The sequence below is a fragment of the Heterodontus francisci genome, chromosome 38 (assembly GCF_036365525.1).
Source record: "Heterodontus francisci isolate sHetFra1 chromosome 38, sHetFra1.hap1, whole genome shotgun sequence".
Lineage (NCBI taxonomy): Eukaryota > Metazoa > Chordata > Chondrichthyes > Heterodontiformes > Heterodontidae > Heterodontus > Heterodontus francisci.
Genome location: NC_090408.1, coordinates 17,528,460 through 17,553,383, shown reverse-complemented (window position 1 = coordinate 17,553,383; position 24,924 = coordinate 17,528,460). Strand labels below are relative to the sequence as shown.

At 45.7% G+C, this 24,924-nt stretch overlaps 1 protein-coding gene across 1 annotated transcript in view; it reads left to right on the top strand.

Annotated features, from left to right (window-relative positions):
* The window catches only part of LOC137352404 (peptidyl-prolyl cis-trans isomerase FKBP8-like), a 189,329-nt gene extending 184,105 nt beyond the window's left edge, over window positions 1–5,224 (top strand). Inside the window, exons 7-8 of the mRNA XM_068017759.1 lie at window positions 4,029–4,163; window positions 4,263–5,224. Of these exons, the coding sequence (XP_067873860.1) occupies window positions 4,029–4,163; window positions 4,263–4,349 (222 nt within the window). The 3' untranslated portion in view covers window positions 4,350–5,224. The remainder of the gene's footprint in view (window positions 1–4,028; window positions 4,164–4,262) is intronic.
* The last annotated feature ends 19,700 nt before the right edge of the window (window positions 5,225–24,924 follow it).

Below are 24,924 nucleotides of genomic sequence, written 5' to 3'. Positions count from 1 at the left end.
GGCATGGTGCCTTCAGCTGCCTAGACCGTAAGCTATGGAACTCCATCCTTAAACTTCTCCACCTCCCCATTACTCCCTCCTCCTTTAAGACACTTCTGAAAACCTACCTCTCTGACGAAGCTTTTGGTCACCTGTCCTGATATCTCCTTATGTGGCTCGCTGTCAAATTTTGTCTGACAATGATGACGTGCTTTGGAACATTTAACTATATTAAAGGTGCCATATAAATGCAAGTTGTTGCAGTTATCTTACGGGGTTGGTTTCTTTTCTTTTCCTTGCCGTTCTTCTCTTTTCTCGCAGGCTAGCCACCCCCAGTTCTTCCATTAACAGCATTTGAACCAATCCTAAAGGGTCACACGAGAGTGACTATGGGTTGGCTCTCCTCCTTGTGAAGATGTGCTTGGCCTTCACCTAACATGACTGCTCAGAAACAGCAACAACAATTTGCATTTATATAAGAACATAGGAGAACTCAATGCTACAGAAAGCTGAGAGGAATCGAGAAAGTGGAGGGGTGAAATCAAAAAGGAAATTAGGAAAGCAAAGAGAGGGCATGAAAGAATATTGGCAAGTAAAATCAAGATGAACCCAAAGATGTTTTATCAATACATTAAGACTAAAAGGATAACTAAGGAGAGAGTAGGGCCCATAAAAAAACAAAAAGGTAAGCTATGTGTAGGGGAGGAAGATATTGGTATGGTTCTTAATGAATACTTTGCATCTGTCTTCACAAAAGAAAGGGACGATGCAGATATTGTAGTTAAGGAGAAAGAGTGTGAAGTATTGGATGTGATAAACATAGGGAGAGAGGAAGTATTAATGGGATTAGCATTCTTGAAAGTTGATAAATCACCAGGGCCAGATAAAATGTACCTAGGCTGTTAAAAGAAGCAAGAGAGGATATAGCAGAGGGTCTGACCATCATTTTCCAGTTCTCACTAGATACAGGTGTGATGCTGGAGGATTGGAGAACTGCTAACATTGTACCTCTGTTTAAAAAGGGAGCGAAGGATAGACCGAATAATTACAGGCCAGTCAGTCTAAGCTCAGTAGTGGGCAAATTATTGGAATCTATTCTGAGAGACAGGATAAAGTGTCACTTAGAAAGGCATAGGTAAATCAAGGATAGTCCGCATGGATTTGTTAAGGGAAGATCTTATTTGACCAACTTGAATGAAATTTTTGAAGAAGTAACAAGGAAGATAGAGGAGGGTAGTACAGTTGATGTGGTCTACATGGATTTCAACAAGGCTTTTACAAGGTCCGACATGGCAGACTGGTTAAAAAAATAAAATCCCATGGGATCCAGGGAAATGCAGCAAGGTGGATGCAAAATTGGCTCAGTGGCAGGAAGCAAAGAGTAATTGTTGACGGCTGTTTTAGTGACTGAAGGGTTGTTTCCAGTGGCGTTCCGCAGGGCTCAGGTTCCCTGCTTTTTGTGGTATATATTAATGATTTGGACATAAATGTAGGGGGGCATGATCTAGAAGTTTGCAGATGACACAAAGATTGGCTATGTGCTAGATAGTGAGGAGGATAGCTGTAGGCTGCAGGAAGATATTGATGGTCTGGTCAGATGGGCAGAAAAGTGGCAAATGGAATTCAACTTGGAGAAGTGTGAGGTGATGCATTTGGGGAGGTCAAACAAGGCAAAGTAATACACGATTAATGGGAAAATACTGAGAAGTGTAGAAGAAGTAAGGGACCTTGGAGTGAATGTCCACAGATCCCTGAAGGTAGCAGGACAGGCCGATAAGGTGGTTAAGAAGGAATATGCAATCCTTTCCTTTATTAGCAGGGAGGTTATGCTGAAACTGTACAACTCATTGTTTAGGCCACAACTTGAGTACTGTGTGCAGTTCTGGTCACCTCATTACAGAAAGGATGTAACTGCACTAGAGAGGGTACAGATGAGATGTATGAGGATGTAGCCAGGACTGGAAAAATGCAGCCTTGAGGAAAGATTGGATAGGATTATCGAATTATTTTCCTTGGAACGGAGAAGGCTGAGTGAGGGGAGATCTGATTGAAATGTACAAAATTTTGAGGGGCCTGGATACAGTAGATGTGAAGGGTCTATTCAACTTAACAGAGAGGTCAGTGACGAGGGGGCATAGATTTAAAGTGATTGGTAGAAAAATTAGACAGGAGATGAGGAAGGACTTTTTCGCGCAGAGGGTGGTGGGGGTCTGGAACACACTTCTTGAGAGGGTAGTTGAGGCAGAAACCTTCAGCTCATTCAAAAGGAATCTGGATATGCACCTCAAATGCCGTAGTCTGCAGGGCTACGGACCAAATGCTGGAAGGTGGGATGAGAATAGGTGGATCGTTTTTCGGTCGGCACAGACACCATGGGCCAAGTGGCCTCTTTCTGTGCCTTAAACTTTCTATGATTCAGTGATCAGGAGTAGGTCATTCAGCCCTTCGAACCTGCTCTGCCATTCTAGATCATGGCTGATCACCTACCTCAACACCATCTTCCCACGCTATCCCCATATCCCAGATGCCATTAGCAACTCAAAATCTATCGACCTCTGTCTTGAACTTACTCAGCTTTCACCACCCTCTGGGGCAGAGAATTCCAAAGATTCACCACTCTCTGAGAGAAGAAGCTCCTCCTCATCTCAGTCCCAAATGGCTTGCCCTTTATTCTGAGATTGTGTCCCCGGGATCTAGACCCCGCAGCCAGGGGAAACATCCTTTCTGCATCTACCCTGTCCATCCCTTTAAGAATTTTGTAAGTTTCTATGAGATCACCTCTCATTCTTCTTCTAAACTCCAAAGAATACAGGCCCAGTCTCCTCAATCTCTCCTCATAGGACAATCCCACCATCCCAGGAAGTGTCTGCTGAACCTCCGCTGCACTCTCTCTATGTCAAGTATATCCTTCCTCAGCCAAGGGGACCAGAACTGCACACAAATTTCCAGGTACAGCCTCACCAATGTTCTAGACAATAGAAGCAAGATTTCATTGCTCTTGTACTCAAATCCTCTTGCGTTAAAGCCTAACATATCGTTTGCCTTCCGAATTGCTTGCTGCACCTGCATGCTAGCACCTTAAATATAGCAAAACTTCCCAAGGCACAGTTCATAGGGAGTGTGACCAAACAAAATAACCAAGCCCGTGACCTCTACCACCTATAAGGACAAGGGCAGCAGATGCGTGGGAACACCACCATCTGCAAGTTACCCTCCAAGCCACACACCATCCTGACTTGTAACTATATCGCCGTTCCTTCACTGTTGCTGGGTCAAAATCCTGGAACTCCCTCCCTAAAAGCACTGTGGGTGTACCTACACCAGATGGACTGCAGCGGTTCAAGAAGGCAGCTCACCACCTTCTCAAGGGCCATTAGGGACGGATAATAAATGCTGGGCTGGCCAGTGACACCCACACCCCGTGAATAAAAAAAACTGATGCCAAGACCAAAGAAGGAGTTATTAGAACAGGTGACCTAAGACTTGGTCAAAGAGGTAGATTTTAAAGGAGTGACTTAAAGGAGGAAAGAGAGGTGGAGAGGTTTACAGAGGGAATTCCAGACCATAGGACTGAGATAGCTGAATGTACAGCCACCAATGGTGGGGTGAAGGAAATCAAGAATGCACAAGAGGGCAGAGTTGGAGAAATGCTGAGATCTTGGAGGGTGAGGAGGGGGGTGGGGGTTGGATGCATAACTGGAGAAGGTTACGGACATAGGGGATGGGTGAAGCCACGGAGGGATTTGAACACAAGGGTGAGAAAATAAACATACACGATATTCACTTATGTCAGACCAGGGGACAATGCAAGTGACTGGATGCACACAAGGCCAAAATTGAAGTCTTCTAAAACTGATGGAGAAACTGCAGAGAATCTAGTTGGTTGTTCTAAGCCTCTTACAGGTGATAATGAGTTTTAATCGTCATGGAATGATCCAATGCTTTATGCTCATCTTAGAAAACTGGTGATTTCTTTCATGCAAATAAGTCATAAAATATATCCAGAGTTACAGTCAAACAATGTTAATAGATTTTTATTCATTTCCCAGGCCATTCATGCAGAACTCTCGAAACTAGTAAAGAAACAGACTGGCCAGACAGTGCCCCTGAAGCAAAAAAACAGCACATGCCAGGAACTCGGGAAGAAGCCAGAAGCATTTCTTCCAGGACAGGAGTCAGGCCCGGTATGGTGTCTGCCTTACTATATGTTACCTAAACAAAAATTAGAAGGACTATTAGGAAGATCACTGCTTTCTGCCACTAAACTCCACATTGTGTTGCAGGCTGTCCCATGGAAGTGGCTTTTTGGAGCTGTGATGGTGGCCATTGGAAGTGTGGTGACCACAATTGTTTTGGCAGCAAGAAGCTAACCAACAGCAAACAGACAAGACCACACAAAGGCCATTGCACAAGATGTATCCAAATCGGATGAGTTTGTATTGGATGCACTAACGTGTCTATGTTTTCTGATTTTGACACATTTCACAGAAAAAGAAAAGATGGATATCAGAGCTACATTTTAAAATAGGCTCAATGCAGAATTTGCCCAATTAGAGAGTAGGTGGTTTTAAGCCGTTCCCAAGTTCAGCACAGAAGCCAATTCAGATATTTATCAAACTACACTGAAATATTGTATTGTATGCTGTATTAGTGCAACCATATAGTTCACTGAAAATTCCTTTACTGTATTAAACAGAGCCTAATTATTATAACAATGTATAACATGTGACACACTTCAGGTACGACAAACAAATTTAACAATGGCATCCACTGCACACCTGCCCATTAAATTAAATATTGGAAATATTATCATTGACACTATTTCTGCAAACATATATGACTACTTAGAGAGTAAGGACTTTAAATGTATAAATTCCTCATGCAGTCACAATGGGACAATTGACTTCCTTCTCACTGTACGATTCTATGATCATATTCCACTAAAGCAGTTTTCAAATCTTTTCCTTGCTTCAACAATGTAATTCTGTTGTCAATAATCCTGGGCAATTGCAATATCTTTTTTTTTGGAGTTGTGGGAGGGGGATTTTGTTGGTGTGTTTCATGCTTGTACGCTACAGCCTTTTTACATCCTTTCATTGTACAAGTAACAGAAAGATCAAACCCGATATAATAATTGGCACTCTGCGAGTATAAATTGTGGTATTTTGAGTAGATAACTTGATAGTCATTTATTCTGCAAACTTTCTTTTCATCGCACACTTTAACGCTTAATGAATGTAAGAAGCATTGGAAAATAAACTTGATTTTATCTAATTTATGGCATTGTTTTTTGTATCACGGTATCAAGGACCAGATTCCGTTTATCCAATCGCACATTTTTTTTCATTAAACCCATGAAGAGATTAGGTAAAAAAATTGATTAACAATAACATACAGTCTTATCACCAGCAAGTTTATTTGCACAGGATACAGGAACCAATATTTGGAGAGCCACCATAGTCACTGCAGGAAATACAGGTTTGAGATGCTCAACAGCCTATTCCTGCTCTTATGTTCTTTCTAAGAGGGCACTTCTGACAGTGCTGCATTCCCTCAGTACTGCACTGACGTGTCAGTCTAAATGATGTGCTCAAGTCTCTGGAGGGTGACTTGCACTAGCGACCTTTGACTCTGAGGTCAGACTGCTAACACTGAGTCAAGGTCGATACCTACTTAGCCCTAAATTCCTGTCTGATTTAATTGCTTGAAGTCAACATAGGAGCAGGAGTAGGCCATTCAGCCCATCGATTCAATATGATCATGACTGATCATCCACTTCAATGCCTTTTTCCCACATTATCTTCATATCCCCTTGTGTCATTTGTATTTAGAAATCTGTCAATCTCTGCTTTAAATATACTCAATGACTGATCTTTCACAGCCCTCTGGGGTAGAGAATTCCCAAGATTCACAACACTCTGAGTAAAGAAATTTCTCCTTGTCTCTGTCCTAAGTGGTTTCCCCCTTATTTTGAAATTGTGTCCCCTGGTTCTAGACTCCCCAACCAGGGGAAACATCTTAGCTGCATCTACCCTGTCTATCCCTTTAAGTATTTTGAAGGTTTCAATGAGATCACTTCTCATTCTTCAAAACTCTAGAGAATACAGGCCCAGTTTCATCAATCTCTTTTCATAGGATTGTCCCACCATCCCGGGAACAAGTCTGGTGAACCTTCTTTGAGCTCCCTCTATGGGAATAATATCCTTCCTAAGGTAAGGGGACCAAAACTGCACACAGTACTCCAAGCGCGGTCTAACCAAGGTTCTATACAATTGAAGCAAGACTTCACTACCCATATACTCAAATCCTCTTGCGATAAAGGCTAACATACCATTAGCCTTCCTAATTGCGTGCTGCACCTGCATGTTAGCTTTCAGTGACTTATTGACAAGGACTCCCAGGTCCCTTTGTACATCTAACCTTTCTGATCTCTTACAATTTAAGAAATACTCTGCACATCTGTTCCTCCCATCAAAGTGGATAAGCTCACATTTTTCCACATTATATTCCATCTGCCACGTTCTTGCCCACTCACTAAGTCTGTCTAAATCCCCCTGAAGCTGCTTTGCATCTTCCTCACAACACACATTCCCACCTAGTTTTGTGTCATCCGCAAACTTGGAAATACTACATTTGGTCCCCACATCCAAATCATTGATATACATTGTGAACAGCTGGGGCTCAAGCACTGATCCCTGCAGTACCCCACTAGTCACAGCCTGCCAATGCGAGAATGACCCATTTATTCCTAGTCTCTGCTTTCTGCCTATTAACCAATTCTTAATCCATGCCAATATATTACCTCCTATCCCATGTGCTTTAATTTTGCTAACCAACCTCCTGTGTGGGACTTTATCAAAAGCCTCCTGAAAATCCAAGTATACCAAGTCCACCGACTCCCCTTTATCAATTCTGTTAGTAACATCCTCAAAAATTTCAACAGGTTTGATTTTAAAATCAAACATGATTTCCCATTCATAAATCCATGTTGACTGTGCCCAATCTGATCATTATTATTCAAGTGTCCATTTATCACATCCTTTAGAATAGATTCTAGCATTTTCCCAATGACTGATGTAAGGCTAACAGGTCTGGATTATGATGAAACATAGGTATAATAGGCTTAATTAGGTAGAATTTAGATATAATTAATACATTATACTTTTAAAATGAAAGATTGAATAAATGGTCATTTTTCAAGACTCACTGAAATTCTCTTTTAAGGGCAGATTAAAAATCCATAAACACCCCTGTTGCAATAGAATGTGAACCAGAAACACCTTTTAAGTTAAAAAAAATTATTACAAGGTCTTCCAAGGTCTCTGTTACAATGGAATTAGAAGATGAAACACACTGAGACATCCTATGTGAGGCCAGTACTGATAATTATAAACTTAATTCATTGATAGTGCTAGTGATGTAGACAGACTGACTCAAGAGGATGGTACAAGGTACCATAAAAAGACAATTACAGATGATAAATTACAAAATGAAATGGTACTTACAAAAACAGATGCCAAGAAAACCCAATTACAAACATTTTGACCAGCTAAAAGCTCACAACTTCAAGAGAAAGGAATTTCCAGCAAATAAAATAAGTGGGAATGGAAGCTAATAATATTACCATATATGGATATCAAAAGGAGGAAACACACACACAGAAAGGTAACACCTACATTCTAAAAGATCAGGTGATAGATTAGAAACAGTATAAACATGAGAGTTTTGAATTAGAAAACCAGAAGTACTGAATTCCTCATCAATGCTTCTCAACCTATGGCTGACTGCATGACAAGAGAATTCTGCTCTCAACTGAGAATGTTTTGTCTTGTTAAGCAGGAAGGCTTACTCAGGGAATTTAAGGTAAAAGTTTACTTTAAATTTTGATGGATATTCTGAGGTATTTTGCTGTAACATTGTCAAGGTTGAACTTTTGGATTCTATTTTAGAAATAAGATTATGTTTTATATCTCTTAGTAATCTTTGATATTGTAGTATACTTAGCCACTTAAAGTGTTTGCATGTTCAATTCTTTAATAAATAGATAAAAGTCAATAAATTGTCTCATGTAGCATTATGCACACAACTACAAGACCTCCTTCTCTGTGTCTCCTTAAGTGGGGAGATACCTATTGAAGAGAGTTTCCCAGACCCTTATGATATCTGGGATATTTATGACTTAGCTATAGTTATTTAAAAATAGGCTATCTGAAATATAGTAACATTCTTTGTTAGTTTTCTTTCTTTGAGGGAAGGCTAGTTCAGTTCTTCAGACCCAAACAAGTGTCTGTAGATATCTATCTAGTTTGAACTTAATTAAGAGAGACTCATAGGGATGTACGCTTGATTTGGTTTAGTCCCTATAAGGGGTAAAAGTCATAAATCACTTCAGTAATTCCCTGTTTTCTCTCTCCGTCCCTTCTTAAATAGTGCGGTGACATTTGCAACCTTCCAATTTGCAGGAACTGCTCCAGAATCTATAGAATTTTGGAAGATGATCACCAATGCATCCACTATCTCTATAGCTAACTCTATCAACACTCTGGGATGTAGAATATCAGGTCCTGGGGCCTTATCAACCTTCAGCCCCATTAATTTCTCCAATACAACGTTCTTACTAAGACTAATTTCCTTCACTTCCTCATTCCCCCTAATCCCTTGGATCCCTAATTCTGGGAGACTTCTTGCATCTTCCTCAGTGATGACAGACACAAAGTAATCATTTAGCTTCTCTGCCATGTTTCTATTCCCCATTATTAATTCTCCTGACTCTGCCTGTAATGAACCCACATTTGTCTTAGCCAAACATTTCCTTTTTACATACCTGTAGAAGCTTTTACAGTACGTTTTTATATTTTATATTTTTCTCCCTTTATCAGTTTCTTCGTCCTCCTTTGCTGTATTCTAAAATCCTCCTAATCCTCAGGTTTACGACAATTTCTGGCAACTTTATAGGCCTTTTCTTTTAATCTTATACAATCCTTAACTTCCTTTGTTATCCATGGTTGACTGACTTTACTTTTGGGGGTTTTGTGCCTTGAAGGAATGAATATTTGCTGTAAACTATGCAATATTTCTTTAAAGACTATCCATTGCCTATGTACTGTCATATCTTTTAATGTATTTTTCCAATCCACCTCAACCAATTTGCCAATTTGCCCCTCATACTTTCATAACTTCCTTTGTTCAAATTTAACACCCTGGCTTCAGATTGAACTACCTCACTTTCAAACATAATGTAAAATTCTATCATATTATGATCACTCATCCCTAAATGTTCTTTGACAACAAGATTATTAATTAGCCCTTTCTCATTACATAAAACTAGATCTAAAATAGCCTGTTCTCTCGTCAGTTCCTCAACATCCTTTCCTTTTGGGCCTCCTTATCTCGAGAGACAATGGATACGCGCCTGGAGGTGGTCAGTGGTTTGTGAAGCAGCGCCTGGAGTGGCTATAAAGGCCAATTCTGGAGTGACAGGCTCTTCCACAGGTGCTGCAGAGAAATTTGTTTGTTGGGGCTGTTGCACAGTTGGCTCTCCCCTTGCGCCTCTGTCTTTTTTCCTGCCAACTACTAAGTCTCTTCGACTCGCCACAATTTAGCCCTGTCTTTATGGCTGCCCGCCAGCTCTGGCGAATGCTGGCAACTGACTCCCACGACTTGTGATCAATGTCACACGATTTCATGTCGCGTTTGCAGACGTCTTTATAACGGAGACATGGACGGCCAGTGGGTCTGGTACCAGTGGCGAGCTCGCTGTACAATGTGTCTTTGGGGATCCTGCCATCTTCCATGCGGCTCACATGGCCAAGCCATCTCAAGCGCCGCTGACTCAGTAGTGTGTATAAGCTGGGGGTGTTGGCCGCTTCAAGGACTTCTGTGTTGGAGATATAGTCCTGCCACCTGATGCCAAGTATTCTCCGAAGGCAGCGAAGATGGAATGAATTGAGACGTCGCTCTTGGCTGGCATACGTTGTCCAGGCCTCGCTGCCGTAGAGCAAGGTACTGAGGACACAGGCCTGATACACTCGGACTTTTGTGTTCCGTGTCAGTGCGCCATTTTCCCACACTCTCTTGGCCAGTCTGGACATAGCAGTGGAAGCCTTACCCATGCGCTTGTTGATTTCTGCATCTAGAGACAGGTTACTGGTGATAGTTGAGCCTAGGTAGGTGAACTCTTGAACCACTTCCAGAGCGTGGTCGCCAATATTGATGGATGGAGCATTTCTGACATCCTGCCCCATGATGTTCGTTTTCTTGAGGCTGATGGTTAGGCCAAATTCATTGCAGGCAGACGCAAACCTGTCGATGAGACTCTGCAGGCATTCTTCAGTGTGAGATGTTAAAGCAGCATCGTCAGCAAAGAGGAGTTCTCTGATGAGGACTTTCCGTACTTTGGACTTCGCTCTTAGACGGGCAAGGTTGAACAACCTGCCCCCTGATCTTGTGTGGAGGAAAATTCCTTCTTCAGAGGATTTGAACGCATGTGAAAGCAGCAGGGAGAAGAAAATCCCAAAAAGTGTGGGTGCGAGAACACAGCCCTGTTTCACACCACTCAGGATAGGAAAGGGCTCTGATGAGGAGCCACCATGTTGAATTGTGCCTTTCATATTGTCATGGAATGAGGTGATGATACTTAGTAGCTTTGGTGGACATCCGATCTTTTCTAGTAGTCTGAAGAGACCACGTCTGCTGACGAGGTCAAAGGCTTTGGTGAGATCAATGAAAGCAATGTAGAGGGGCATCTGTTGTTCACGGCATTTCTCCTGTATCTGACGAAGGGAGAACAGCATGTCAATAGTCGATCTCTCTGCACGAAAGCCACACTGTGCCTCAGGGTACCCTGAAATACCCCTGAAATAATCAAGAGTGCCAAGCCTGCTATACTCTCAGCACTACATGAACTGCTATGCCTGTGCTGGGACGAGGGAGCAGTACCCCAGGACATGCGCGATGCCAACATCATCACCCTCTATAAAAACAAAGGTGACCGCGGTGACTGCAACAACTACCGTGGAATCTCCCTGCTCAGCATAGTGGGGAAAGTCTTTGCTCGAGTCGCTCTGAACAGGCTCCAGAAGCTGGCCGAGCGCGTCTACCCTGAGGCACAGTTCCTCAACATACTGCTCTAGAAAACTATCCCCAACACACTCCAGAAACTTGTCTTCTGCAACATTAGTGCTCATTAGGTTTACCCAGTCTATATACAGATTACTGATTACTGTATTTACCCATACCACATGCTTCTCTAATCTCCTGATTAATACTATGCCCCACACTACCACCTATAGGTGGCCTAAAAACAACTCCTAACAATGTTTGCTGCCCCTTGCTGTTTCTTAGCTCCACCCAAACAGATTCCACATTTTGTTCTTCCGATCTGAGATCCTCCCTTACTAATGTACCGATCCCATCCCTTATTATCAGTGCAACACCACCTCCTTTTCCTTTTTGCCTGTCCTTCCTAAATGTCGAATATCCTTGAATATTCAGTTCCCAGTCTTGGTCACCCTGTAGCCACGTTTCTGTTATGGCAATTAGATCAAACCCATTTACCTCTATTTGGGCCTTTAAATCAGCTACCTTGCTGTGAATTCTAGGTGCATTTAGGTAGAGTGCCCTTAATCTTGTCTTCTTGACATTCTGCATTCTAAGCCGAGCTGATGCTCGCCTGTGTTTCAACTGCCTTCTAATGTCACTTGTTACTTTTCTACCTCCTGTTACCAGCTTTACTTCCTTCCAATTTGAGCTACCCTCTCAGGTTCCCATTCCCCTGACTAGCTAGTTTAAACCCTCCTCAACAGTACTAGCAAATCTCCCTGTGAGGATATTAGTTCCAGTCCTGTTAAGGTGTAGCCCGTCCATCTTGTACATGTCCCACCTGCCCCAGCACTGGTCCCAATGCCTCAGAAATCTGATGTCCTCCCTCCTACACCAATTCTCCTGCAACATGGTCAATCGATCAATCCTCCTACTCCTATGCTCACTAGCACGTGGCACTGGGGGTAATCCTGAGATTACTGCTTTGGAGGTGCTGCTTTTTAATTTCCTTCCTAACTCCCTAAAATCTGCTTTCAGGACCTCATCCCTTTTCCTACCTATGTCATTGGAACCAATGTGGACCATGACCTCTGACTGTTCACCCTCCCCCAGAAGGATGTCATGCAGCCGCTCCATGAGATCCTTGATCCTGGCACCAGGGAGGCAAAACACCATCCTGGAGTCATGTTTACTGCCACAGAATGCCTGTCTGATCCCTTGACTATCGAATCCCCTATCACTATTGCCCTTCCACTCTTCTTCCTCCCTTCCCGTGCATCTGAGCCACCCATGCTGCCATGGACTTTGCTCTGGTTGCACTCCCGCGAGGAACAATCGCTCGCACCAGTATCCAAAATGGAAAACTTATTAGCAAGCAAGATAGACTCAGGGGACTACTGCACTGCCTGCCTGTTTCTCTTTGACTACCGGGCGGTCACCCATTCCCTCTCCGTCTGCATGCTCCTAACCTGCGGTGTGACCACCTCCATAAACATGCTATCCATGTAGTCTTCTGCCTCGGGGATGCACAATAGTGACTCCAGCCACTGCTCAAGTTCCAAAACCCGGAGCTCAAGCTTCTGCAGCTGGTGACACTTCCTGCAGATGTGTTCATCTAGGACACGTGGTGCATTCATGACTTTCCACACTCCACTTGGCCGAGCTGACCTGCCAGAATGTAACTTTAAAAACTTTTTATTACAATGAGAAGTAAAATAACTTACCCGTTACTCGCCAATCAACTTCTTCCCCTGTACTGAAGAGAGAGGCAGCTACTGGAGGCTGAAAAATGGTAGAAGAAAGAAAGAAAGGAGTCTCTCCCTCATGCACCAAACTCCCACTTTACACTCTGTGCACTCAAATCCATTTTCTTCTTAATTTATAGTTCCGCTCCTTACTGAACACCCTCAATTACCAAACTTCCTTCTTCACACTCTGTACCCTCCAGCAGCACTCAATGCAGACAAGCAGCACTGAGAGTCCCCTCAATTTATACTCTGAAAACAATGCTGTGGCAGCTCTGCTAGAGCTCTGCTACAGCTCAGCAACCTGTTTAAGCTAGCTACCTAATTAAATAGCTGCAGCCACTCTCAGAGTGTTCGTATACCCCTGTTCAAAACCACAAGAAACCTAACTTACCTCTTAACTGAAACAGAAATTTCAATTAATTGCTAGAAAACAAAACAAAAACTAGTCTTGAGAGATTAACACTTAAAATTCACTCACTTACCAAACGTCCTTCTTCACACTCCATTCCATTAAGTTGCACAGCAGCCTGGAAGGTATTGCCCAGGCCTTGTTCCATGCTAAACACATTGGAAAAACTGACCATACAGAACAACAAAATTTTATAGGGAACATTGCTTGAAGTACAACCTTGCACTTTAGCAATTCATTTGGTCTGTCCATGCAGTCCTGTGCACAAACTTTACCTCCTGTGTCACCATTTTGAGCAACATTTTAATGTCAAGAGTTACAATGGAAACTGCCTATCTAAACATTTATAAAGGCAATTCCATATATAAACAATAATGAAAACAGAAAATGGTGGAAATACTCAGCAAGTCGGGCAGCATCTGTGGAGAGAGAGAGAGAGAGAGAGTTAATGTTTCAGGTCGATGACCTTTCGTGTGAAAGGTGTTTCTTTCTCCATAGATGCTGCCTTACCTGCTGAGTATCTATAGAATTTTCTGCTTTTATTTCAGACTTCCAACATCTGCAGTATTTTGCTCTTCCATATGTAAATAAGTTGCCCATCCAAGTGCAGTTACAGACCTCCCATCACTGGTGCCAATGTGGCGCCAGTCATCCAGTGAGTTGGCAGGCTTTAGTTGTTGTATTGTTTCCCCTCCTTTCTTCAATTGAAACAATGATCAGAGTTTGGCTGTATTTTTAACTGTTTCTGTTTTGGATACTTGACTTTCCCTTGTGTTCCTGCTCTTGTTTCGGGCCATGCCCCCAACTCCAATGTGTTGGCTCTGTTTGCTCTTTGCATTACCTTTTGCCTCCTGGGGTCAACGTTGCACACAAGTTTTGGTGTCAGCTGTGGCTCAGAGGTAGCCTCTGCCTCTGAGTTGGAAGATTGTGGGTTCAAGTTCAAGTTGAAAGATTGAGGGAGGGCTGTGCTGTCAGAGGTGCTGCCTGTTGAATGGGAGGTTAAAATATCCTCCACAGTGGGTATAGAAAATCTGCTCTTTTCCTCCTTTAAGATGCTCATTAAAACCTACCTCTTTGACCAAACTTTTGGTCATCTATCCTAATATCTCCTTATAAAAACATAAGAAATAGGAGCAGGAGTGGACCATATGGCCCTCAAGCCTACTCCACTTTCCCACCTGCTCCCCTAAGCAACTAAAAATCTATCTATCTCAGCCCTAACTATACTAAAAGACGGAGCATCCACAACCCTCAGCGGTAGAGAATTCTAAAGATTCACAAGCCTCTGAATGAGGGAATTTCTCCTCATCCTCAGTTGTAAAAGATCAATTGACCCCTTATCCTGAGCCGATCCCCCATGATCTAAACTCCCCAGCCAGGGGAAACAACCTATGTCTACCCTGTCAGGCCCCTTCAGAATCCTACATGTTTCAATGAGATCACCTATCATTCTTCTAAACTCCAGAGAGTAAAGACCCAATTTACTCATCCTCTCATCATAGGACAACCCTTTCATCCCAGGAGTCAATTTAGTGAACCTTCGCTGTACCACCTCCAATGCAAATATAACCTTCCTAAGATATGGAGACCAAGGGCTGTTTTTTATCAGCCCCCTGACATCAGGGGTCGTGGCGGGGGGCCCAGAAAATACCTCCCGGAGAGGCCCACCAAGGGCCTCAACGTCGGGAAGGCCACACCCCATATTACCGGCAGCAACGAGGCCTCGTGGTGGCTCCCCCACCTTCCCCCACTGCTTGGCGACAGAACCTTAATTTAAATATTTAAATAAATGCTAATTGATGCAAAATCACGGCCACCCCACGCCGATATTCCGGCCCATTGACGCAAGACCCATGCCTTCGAATCTCCATTTGGAGATCCAAGGTGGAACAGTGGCGGGGAGGGGGCAGGAGTGAAGTTTTCATGGTGGGGTGGGGGTGGGGAAAACTCTTGCTATGGGTTGCAAGGATGGTGGGAAGGGGTTGAGGGTCAAAGTTAATAAAGTTTGGGAGGGCAGTTTGGAATCGGAATAAAAGTTTTTTTGGGGGAGAGGGCAATTTATAGATTGTAGGGGTGGAGAGGGGATTCAAAGAGCTATTCCAATTTTAATTTTATTTTTTGCAGACTTGAAGCCCTTTAAAAATGGCACCAGCGCCTGCGCGGTGGCGCCGGACACCGTTGCCGGGGACGGAGTTCCCGTCCCGATGACATCATCGGGGGCAGGCGCTCTGCCACTTCCATGGAAATGAGCTGCTGCACGAAGTATCGTGGCAGTTCCAAGGCACACATCTGGCGTATGCATCACGCTGGTTTTGAAGCTCGCTGTCGAGAAAATTCAACCCCAAAACTGTGCACAGTACTCCAGATGTGGTCTCACCACAACCCTTTCCAATTGGATCAACACTTCCTTATTCTTGTACTCCAAACCCCTTGCAATAAAGGCCAACATGCCATTTGCTTTCCTAAATGCTTGCTGTACCTCCATGCTAATTTTCTGTGTTCCTTGTATGAGTACACCCAAGTCTTTCTGAACATCAACATTTAGAAGTTTCATGCCTTTTCAAAAATATTCTGCTTTTCTACTCTTACTACCAAAGTGAATAACCTCACACATCCCTACATTATACTCCATCTGCTACCTTGTTGCCCACTCACTTAAACTTACAGCTGGTGTTTCTTGTTGAACTAGTACCACTTCTCAAATGGGAAATGAAGTCCAGTTCACCAGTTGAACTAGTGGCATTTACCAATTGAACTGGTCCCAGCTGAACTGGTTCCATGCCCAGATCAATGGCTAGACCATTTTGAGGGGTTCAGGGCAAATGGATCCTGTTGAGACAGGCTCAAAAACAAACTTAATTCACCCACTAAGTGAATACGATCATGTTCATTCAGTGTACAGTATACAGTGGGGCGGCACAGTGGCCTCACAGCTCCAGCGACCCAAGTTTGATTCTGGGTACTGTCTGTGCAGAGTTTGCAAGTTCTCCCTCTGACCATGTGGGTTTTCGCCGGGTGCTCCGGTTTCCTCCCACAGCCAAAGACTTGCAGGTTGATAGGTAAATTGGCCATTATAAATTGCCCCTATTATAGGTAGGTGGGAGGGGATTTGTGGGGATGTGGTAGGAATATGGGATTAATGTCTTCTTCTTCTTCTTTGGCCTCCTTGTCTCAAGAGACAATGGGTAAGCACCTGGAGGTGGTCAGTGGTTTGTGGAGCAACGCCTGGAGTGGCTATAAAGGCCAATATTAGAGTGACAGACTCTTCCACAGGTGCTGCAGAAAAAATTGTTCGTCGGGGCTGTTACACAGTTGGCTCTCCCCTTGCGCTCTGGCGATCACTGGCAACTGACTCCCACGACTTGTGATCAATGTCACAGGACTTCATGTTGCGTTTGCAAACGTCTTTAAAGCGGAGACACATGGACGGCCGGTGGGTCTGATACCAGTGGCGAGCTCGCTGTACAATGTGTCTTTGGGGATCCTGCCATCTTCCATGCGGCTCACATGGCCAAGCCATCTCAAGCGCCGCTGACTCAGTATTGTGTATAAGCTGGGGATGTTGGCCGCCTCGAGGACTTCTGTGTTGGAGATACGGTCCTGCCACCTGATGCCAAGGATTCTCCGGAGGCAGCGAAGATGGAATGAATTGAGACGTCGCTCTTGGCTGACATATGTTGTCCAGGCCTCACTGCCATAGAGCAAGGTACTGAGGACACAGGCTTGATACACTCGGACTTTTGTGTTCCATGTCAGTGCGCCATTTTCCCACACTCTCTTGGCCAGTCTGGACATAGCAGTGGAAGCCTTTCCCATGCGCTTGTTGATTTCTGCATCGAGAGACAGGTTACTGGTGATAGTTGAGCCTAGGTAGGTGAACTCTTGAACCACTTCCAGAGCGTGGTCGCTGATATTGACGGATGGAGCATTTCTGACGTCCTGTCCCATGATGTTCGTTTTCGTGAGGCTGGTGGTTAGGCCTAATTCGTTGCAGGCAGCCGCAAACGTGTCGATGAGACTCTGCAGGCACTCTTCAGTGTGAGATGTTAAAGCAGCATCATCAGCAAAGAGGAGTTCCCTGATGAGGACTTTCCGTACTTTGGTCTTCACTCTTAGACAGCAAGGTTGAACAACCTGCCCCCTGATCTTGTGTGGAGGAAAATTCCTTCTTCTGAAGACTTGAACGCATGTGAGAGCAGCAGGGAGAAGAAAATCCCAAACAGTGTGGGTGCAAGAACACAGCCCTGTCTCACGCCACTCAGGATAGGAAAGGGGTCTGATGAGGCGCCGCTATGCTGAATTCTGCCTTTCATATTGTCATGGAATGAGGTGATGATACTTAGTAGCTTTGGTGGACATCCGATCTTTCTAGTCGTCTGAAGAGACCACGTCTGCTGACGAAGTCAAAGGCTTTGGTGAGATCAATGAAAGCAATGTAGAGGGGCATCTGTTGTTTGCGGCATTTCTCCTGTAGCTGACGAAGGGAGAACAGCATGTCAATGGTCGATCTCTCAGCACGAAAGCCACACTGTGCTTCAGGGTAGATGCGCTCGGCCAGCTTCTGGAGCCTGTTTAAAGCAACTCGAGCAAAGACTTCCCCACTATGCTGAGCAGGGAGATTCCACGGTAGTTGTTGCAGTCACCGCGGTCACCTTTGTTTTTATAGAGGGTGATCATATTGGCATCGCGCATGTCCTGAGGTACTGCTCCCTCGTCCCAGCACAGGCAAAGCAGTTCATGGAGTGCTGAAAGTATAGCAGGCTTGGCACTCTTGATTATTTCAGGGGTAATGCCGTCCTTCCCAGGGGCTTTTCCGCTGGCTAGAGAATCAATGGCATCACTGAGTTCCGATTTTGTTGGCTGTACGTCCAGCTCATCCATGACTGGTATAGGCTGGGCTGCATTGAGGGCGGTCTCAGTGACAACATTCTCCCTGGAGTACAGTTCTAGGTAGTGCTCAACCCAGAGGTCCATTTGCTTGCGTTGGTCAGTGATTGTGTCCCCTGATTTAGATTTGAGGGGGGAGATCTTCTTGATGGTTGGCCCAAAAGCTCTCTTAATGCCATCATACATTCCTCTGATGTTTCCGGTGTCTGATGTTTACTCGCTGGGGGCTTTCTTGTAGTTCAATAGTGCAATGCGCTTAGCGTCTATGACAGGTTCCAGCTCTTCAAAATGAGATTTAAACCAGTCTGCATTTCTCTTCACACGTTTGCCATTGGTGGTCAAAGCTGACTCATAGATGGCGTCTCTGATGTGGGCCCACTTGGTCTCAGCATCCCCTGTGGGAGTGTTTTGAAGGGCTTTTACAAGTGAATTTAGACATTTTTGTAACAGCTGTGGATAAGAAATTCTGCTTGTGTTGATGCGCGGGTGGCCCTTCTGCTTGGAGTGATGCAGCTTCTTTGGTTTAAGTCTAACCTTGCTGCACACCAGGGAGTGGTCGGTGTCGCAGTCCGCACTGTGGAAGCTGTGTGTGATTTGAACGCTGTTTAAAGAGACTTGCCTTGTGACGATGAGGTCCAGCTGGTGCCAACGACGTGATCTTGGGTGCCTCCATGAAAGCCGGTGACAGGGTTTAGTGTGAAAGAACGAGTTGGTGATGCAGAGGTTATGATAGGTACACAACGCAAGCAGTTTCTGTCCGTTCTCATTCATCCTTCCAACACCATAGCGCCCAAGGCAGGAGGGCCATGAGTCATGGTCGGCCCCAACCCTGGGATTAATGTAGGATTAGTATAAATGGGTGGTTGATGGTCAGCACAGACTCGGTGGGCCGAAGGGCCTGTTTCAGTGCTGTATCTCTAAAAAAAAAGTTTCATGGTGTTGATTCAGTGTAGTATGGGCATGATATATCAAATCTAGGAGAAAATTAATTCATTTACTCAGACAAAACACTAAGAATAAAATTTTGAGTAAAGCTGAACAAATTTTATTCTGAAATCACAAATAACACAAAACACTTAAGCACACACCTCCATAAATTTAAACTTATTGGCTGGAATTTTACCGTAATCACTGGCTCCGGTACGGGTGGAACTCAAACGGATGCGGCCTCTGTTCCCGCGCTGCGTCTCCAATCCACCGGCATCACGCGCGGGGCAGCCAATTAGCGGCCCCGTGGCGTAACTGAGACCTGAATCGGCTGGTGCGGGCGGGAAGATATACATCATTGGGGGCGGAGCCACATCCGGGAATGTCTGACGTAAACCCTTGAAAAATGTTTACCTCAATGAAATTGACCAGGTACTCATTCATTGTTTAAAAATCAGCAGTCGTAGATGTGGTTCACTGAGAGGCTACAGTTCTGTTAGTGCAGAAGGAGTTAGAGATTTAAACACAGGTGCAGGAAGTCATGGAGGGGAGAAGCACTCGCACAGCCCCCTGTTTTCCGGATGCTTCACTACAGGTCCTCCTTCAGACGGTTGAGGAGAGGCGTGAGATCCTGTTCAACCCAGACGGTAGAAGGCGACTGTCGACAGTGACAGAGAGGGCCTGGCTGGAGGTCGCGGAGGAGGTCAGCAGCCGTGGCGTCGTTCGGCGCACATGGATACAGTGCCGCAAGCGCCTCAATGACCTGCTTTGCTCGGCCCGGGTAAGGGGCATTCCTCATTCATCTAATGGTTATTTTGTCAAGGGAGGGTGTATTTGTAATCATGATGCAATGTGGAACCCCTGTGTGATCATTGCCTGGCTGCCTCCTTGCATTGGGATGAACGTTGAGGAGGGATTGATGAGCGCACACTCAGCAACGGCACAGCAGTTAAAAGCCACATCAACCCATTTGGGTGATTGCGTGAAATGTGCACACAAATGTTTGACCTAATTTTTTTCTTTCATGAGGAAAAGAGGGCACACAACGCCCGAGAGAGGTCCCGGACATGTGGTGGCGTGGCCTGTCCAGCATATTTTTTTATTCATTCATGGGATGTGGGCGTCGCTGGCCAGGCCAGCATTTATTGCCCATCCCTAATTGCCCTTGAGAAGGTGGTGGTGAGCTGCCTTCTTGAACCGTTGCAGTCCATGTGGGGTAGGTATACCCACAGTGCTGTTAGGAAGGGAGTTTCAGGATTTTGACCCAGCGACAGTGAAGGAACGGCGATATAATTCCAAGTCAGGATGGTGTGTGGGAGGGGAGCTTGCAGGTGGTGGTGTTCCCATGTATTTGCTGCCCTTGTCCTTCTAGTTGGTAGAGGTCGCGGGTTTGGAAGTTGCTGTCTGAGGAGCCTTGGTGCATTGCTGCAGTGCATCTTGTAGATTGTACACACTGCTGCCACTGTGCGTCAGTGGTGGAGGGAGTGAATGTATGTAGATGGGGTGCCAATCAAGTGAGCTGCTTTGTCCTGGATGGTGTCGAGCTTCTTGAGTGATGTTGGAGCTGCACCCATCCAGGCAAGTGGCGAGTATTCCATCACACTCCTGACTTGTGCCTTGTAGATGGTGGACAGGCTTTAGGGAGTCAGGAGGTGAGTTACTCGCCTCAGGATTCCTAGCCTCTGACATGCTCTTGTAGCCACAGTATTTATATGGCTACTCCAGTTCAGTTTCTGGTCAATGGTAGCCCCTAGGATGTTGATAGTGGGGGATTCAGCGATGGTAATGCCGTTGAATGTCAAGGGGAGATGGTTAGATTCTCTCTTGTTGGAGATGGTCATTGCCTGGCACTTGTGTGGCGCGAATGTTACTTGCCACTTATCAGCCCAAGCCTGGATATTGTCCAGGTCTTGCTGCATTTCTACACGAACTGCTTCAGTATCTGAGGAGTCATGAATGGTGCTGAACATTGTGCAATCATCAGCGAACATCCCCACTTCTGACCTTATGATTGAAGGAAGGTCATTCATTAAGCAGCTGAAGATGGTTGGGCCTAGGACACTACCTTGAGGAACTCCTGCAATGATGTCCTGGAGCTCAGATAATTGACCTCCAACAACCACAACCATCTTCCTTTGCGCTAGGTATGACTCCAGCCAGTGGAGGGTTTTCCCCCTGATTCCCATTGACCTCAGTTTTGTGAGGGCTCCTTGATGCCATACTCGGTCAAATGCTGCCTTGATGTCAAGGGCAGTCACTCTCACCTCACCTCTTGAGTTCAGTTCTTTTGTCCATGTTTGAACCAAGGCTGTAATGAGGTCAGGAGCTGAGTGGCCCTGGCGGAACCCAAACTGAGCGTCACTGAGCAGGTTGTTGCTAAGCAAGTGCTGCTTGATGGCACTGTTGATGACACCTTCCATCACTTTACTGATGATTGAGAGTAGGCTGATGGGGCGATAGTTGGCCGGGTTGGATTTGTCCTGCTTTTTGTGTACAGGACATACCTGGGCAATTTTCCACATTGCAGGGTAGATGCCAGTGTTGTCGCTGTACTGGAACAGCTTGGCTAGGGGCGCGGCAAGATCTGGAGCACAGGTCTTCAGTACTATTGCCAGAATATTGTCAGGGCCTTCTTGATATCATGTGGAGTGAATCGAATTAGCTGAAGCCTGGCATCTGTGATGCTGGGGACTTCAGGAGGGGGCCGAGATGGATCATCAACTCGGCACTTCTGGCTGAAGATTATTGCAAATGCTTCAGCCTTATCTTTCGCACTGATGTGCTGGGCTCCCCCATCATTGAGGATGGGGATATTTGTGGAGCCACCTCCTCCAGTTAGTTGTTTAATTGTCCACCACCATTCTTGGTTGGATGTGGCAGGACTGCAGAGCTTCGATCTGATCCGTTGGTTATGGGATTGCTTAGCTCTGTCTATCGCAAGCTGCTTACGCAGTTTGGCATGCAAGTAGTCCTGGGTTGTCGCTTCACCAGGTTGACACCTCATTTTGAGGTATGCATGGTGCTGCTCCTGGCATGCCCTCCTGCACTCTTCGTGGAACCAGGGTTGGTCTCCTGGCTTGATGGTAATGGTAGAGTGGAGGATATGCCGGGCCATGAGGTTACAGATTGTGGATGAGTACAATTCTGCTGCTGCTGATGGCCCACAGCGCCTCATGGATGCCCAGTTTTGCATTGCTAGATCTGTTCGAAAGCTATCCCATTCAGCATGGTGATAGTGCCACACAACACGATGGACGGTATCCTCACTGTAAAGGCGGGACTTCGTCTCCACAAGGACTGTGTGGTGGTCACTCCTACCAATACTGTCATGGACAGATGCATCTGCGGCAGGTAGATTGGTGAGGATGAGGTCGAGTATGTTCTTCCCTCGTGTTGGTTCCCCCACCACCTGCCGCAGACCCAGTCTTGCACCCATGTCCTTTGGGACTCGGCCCGCTCGGTCAGTAGTGGTGCTACCGAGCCACTCTTGGTGATGGATAATCAATGGTTTCATTGCCATCATTAGACTAGTTTTAAATCCAGATTTATTAATCAAATTCAAATTCCACCTTCTGCTGTGGTGGGATTCGAACCCATGTCCCCAGAGGAATACCCTGGGTCTCTGGGTTACCAGTCCAGTGATAATACCACTACGCCAGCGCCTACCCTATTCCTCAGTAGAATGGAGGAGGACACATTGATGATAGTGCATTTCGGGGGGGGGGGGGGGTGGGGGGAGGGGTCAGGGTGGGGGAGGTTGGTGGGCCAATGTTGTTATGAGTTACTAATGAACATAATTAAGCCCTCAAAAGTCCCATCACACTGATGTGACCATAATGGACCCAAATACATGTTCGCCACTCTGGCTTTCTGATCAAACTGATCAATATGATTTTCCCAGCAGGTGACCGACTGCATGGAACAGGAAGCATCTCAGTTGTACCACCATCCACCTCTGAGGTTGAGGAAGGCGCCTCAGAGGGCGCACCGTCACATCCTCGCGACGCACCAAGCACCAGCGCAGATACAGACACCTCGGTTGGGATTTGCGTGTCCGTGGATTCGATTTCACATCCAGGTGTCAGCACAGCACAGGTGCCAGGCCAGCCACCGGAGGCAGAATTAGCCGATGCCTCACACAGTCGGAGGAGCGTGGGAGGCCAGGCCAATGCAGAGCAGCAAGCTGATGACATGCCTTTGAGAACATCCATTCGGCGGGAGATGTTGCAGGTGCAGCAGGCGGTCCTTGAAAATCTGGCGGAGCTGCCTGAGACACTGCGCGGAATTAATCAAAGTCTGGCTACATCCATTAGAGTATGAGTTCTGCTCACTCTCAGGCAATTGAACATCTGGCTTCCCCCATTGACAGATTGGCGGCTGCAGTGGAGGGGCCAGTTCTGGATGCACTTCGTGACGTCAGATCGAGTGTGGCCTCCCTGGACCAGAGCATCAGAGAGCAGAATCTGATGCACTGGCGCCAGGTCGAGGCCGCTCATCCCTCTGATGTCACCATTGAGGATCGTCTGAGCCTCACAAGGGCACAGGGGCAGCAGACCGCATATGGGAGCTCCTCTCAGGGCATTACTGATGCATCCTCCAGCTCCTTGCTCCCTCTGCCAGGGACATGTGATCAGCGAAATCCCAGGGTGTTACAGGGTGTTCATGAGATTTCTCAGGAGAACCCTGAGATGCCGGGGCCCTCATGGCCGCGAGCAAGCAGAGGATGTCCGCCAAAGTCATCGCAAGCAGGGCAGCAAACATTTCAGCCACCTGCCTCTGGTGTGTCTGGTGGCGAGAGATCACGCACCCGAAAGAGCACTCGGAAAAGATTTAAGAAATCACTTTAACATCACTACTGGTTCACAGGGTGAATTGAAAGGTTTTTTATTTGAATGTGTTGTAAAATATTGAAATAAAATCGGGTTCTCTGAGATTTTGTCATGGCTTTCCTGAAGTCAATTGCAACATCGTTGCTCAACAAAAGTAGTTCAACATGTGAGGTCTCACACTTGGGTTGCGTTCCTCATGATGTGAAGGATTGCATCGTTGCATTCTCTCTCCCCGTGAAGGTGAGTGAATTTGCCCTTTCAGAGCCTCACAATTAGTCTTGTCATACGGTAATCCCAATTGTGCGAAAATTTACAGACTCTCAATGGAAATGTCTGCCTCTTAAAGACACCCTTGTCTATCGAGCACTTAGATCCAAATTAAATTCAGCTTCCTCTCCATGACCATCAAGTGAGTGGTGTCCAGCTTCATCATCAGAAACATCATCGACATCTGATGACACATCGCGATGACACCGATCCTTCTCCAGTGCCTCTCCATTTTCAGTCGCCAGGTTATGCAAGGCACAGCAGACGACAATTATTCTTGCAATCCTTGAAGGTGCGTACTGCAGTGCTGCACCTGAGCGGTCAAGACACCTGAACCTCAGCTTAAGCAGGCCTATAGTTTGTTCGATGGTCACTGTGGTGGCCGCATGGCTCTTATTGTATCGTTCCTCCGCATGATCCCTTGGATTCCTCACTGGTGTCATGAGCCATATCTTCAGTGGATAACCCCTGTCGCCAAGTATCCATCCCTCCATTCTGTCTGGAGGCCTGAAAAATGCAGGTACTTGGGAGTTTCGGAGAATGAAGGCATCATGACAAATCCCAGGGTAACGTGCACACACCTGCATGATTCTCTGACGATGATCACAGAGGAGCTGAACATTCATTGAATGGTATCTCTTGCGGTTAATCAATGCCCCCAACTGACCTGCTGGGGCTCTGAAGGCCACATGAGTACAGTCAATCACGCCCTGTTCCATTGGAAACCCAGATATAGTGCTGAAGCCTCTGGCTCGCTCAGCCTCACAAGTGTTGTCCGCTTTGAACATGATGAATTGGTTGCCATGTTGGAACAATGCATCAGTCACAACCTTGATGC